The sequence below is a fragment of the Cynoglossus semilaevis genome, unplaced genomic scaffold, assembly GCF_000523025.1.
Source record: "Cynoglossus semilaevis isolate Cse_v1.0 unplaced genomic scaffold, Cse_v1.0 C19065792, whole genome shotgun sequence".
Taxonomy (NCBI): domain Eukaryota; kingdom Metazoa; phylum Chordata; class Actinopteri; order Pleuronectiformes; family Cynoglossidae; genus Cynoglossus; species Cynoglossus semilaevis.
This window is the reverse complement of record NW_007587519.1, coordinates 1-855: the sequence shown is the minus strand read 5'-3', so window position 1 is coordinate 855 and position 855 is coordinate 1. Positions and strand designations below refer to the sequence as shown.

The 855-nt window shown below is 45.8% G+C and overlaps 1 protein-coding gene across 1 annotated transcript; it reads right to left on the bottom strand.

Annotated features, from left to right (window-relative positions):
* Window positions 1-45: 45 nt before the first annotated feature.
* Window positions 46-849, bottom strand: LOC103399342 (atrial natriuretic peptide receptor 1-like). The gene is made up of 4 exons (XM_008338039.3): window positions 711-849; window positions 538-631; window positions 270-357; window positions 46-195 (listed from the first exon to the last, which is right to left on the bottom strand). Exons 1-4 carry the CDS (start codon window positions 795-797, stop codon window positions 48-50), a joined length of 417 nt encoding a protein of 138 aa, XP_008336261.2. The 5' UTR covers window positions 798-849; the 3' UTR covers window positions 46-47.
* Window positions 850-855: the final 6 nt, after the last annotated feature.

Below are 855 nucleotides of genomic sequence, written 5' to 3'. Positions count from 1 at the left end.
TGCATCAATAAAATCTCAAAAATGACAGTCTGTGCCCCTTCCTTTCCTCACTTACACGCATCACCGATTGTCTCCACTTTATAGACGTCGTAGTTGTCGATGATGTCATCGAAGGTGGTGTAGAGCTGATTCAGGAAGTTCACCACCTGATGAGGAGTGCTGGCCCCGGACAGCTGAGTGAATCCAACAATGTCACTGTTGCAGGAGAGGAACACAGTGTTATCATCAGCGTAGAAACATAGACCGGAGGATCTGCCTTCTCCACAAACCTGAAATACACTGTGGCACTGGCAAAGCTCTGAGCTTCTGTTGTTCGACCTTGACGAAGGTCATCAGCCACCGGCTTTGGTAACATGCCTGAAACAGAAACAGTAAACTCATAAAAACAGTTGGAATATTTTATTCTGCTACAAAGAAAAAAAAATCTCAGCACGGTCCTTCAGGCATCTCTACGATTTCCTTATCATTTTTCGACTGCCATAAGAATCTGCTCTGGGTTTGTTTCCCTGCAGAACCACACAGTGAGTTCTGACTCACTGTACAACAGTCGGTCTGTTTTCTGTTTCTCCTGGAGAAGGTCCTGAGTCCTCTCTGCTACTATGGCCTCCAGATGTTTGCTGTACTTCTCCATCTGCAGTTAAAACAAAACCGTGTTTGGGTCTGAACTCACAGCTGCCCTCGGGCTGTTCTCACCGTGACCAGGTTCTCACCAGGTTCATCATCATGTCCACTGGGCTGACTTTGTGTGGGTTCATTTTGTCAAGCATCTTCTTCACCTGCTCAAACGTGGGCCTCATGGGGACGTTGTGAGACCAGCACTTCTTAATCAGCTTCTCAAAAAAAAAAAAAAAAAAA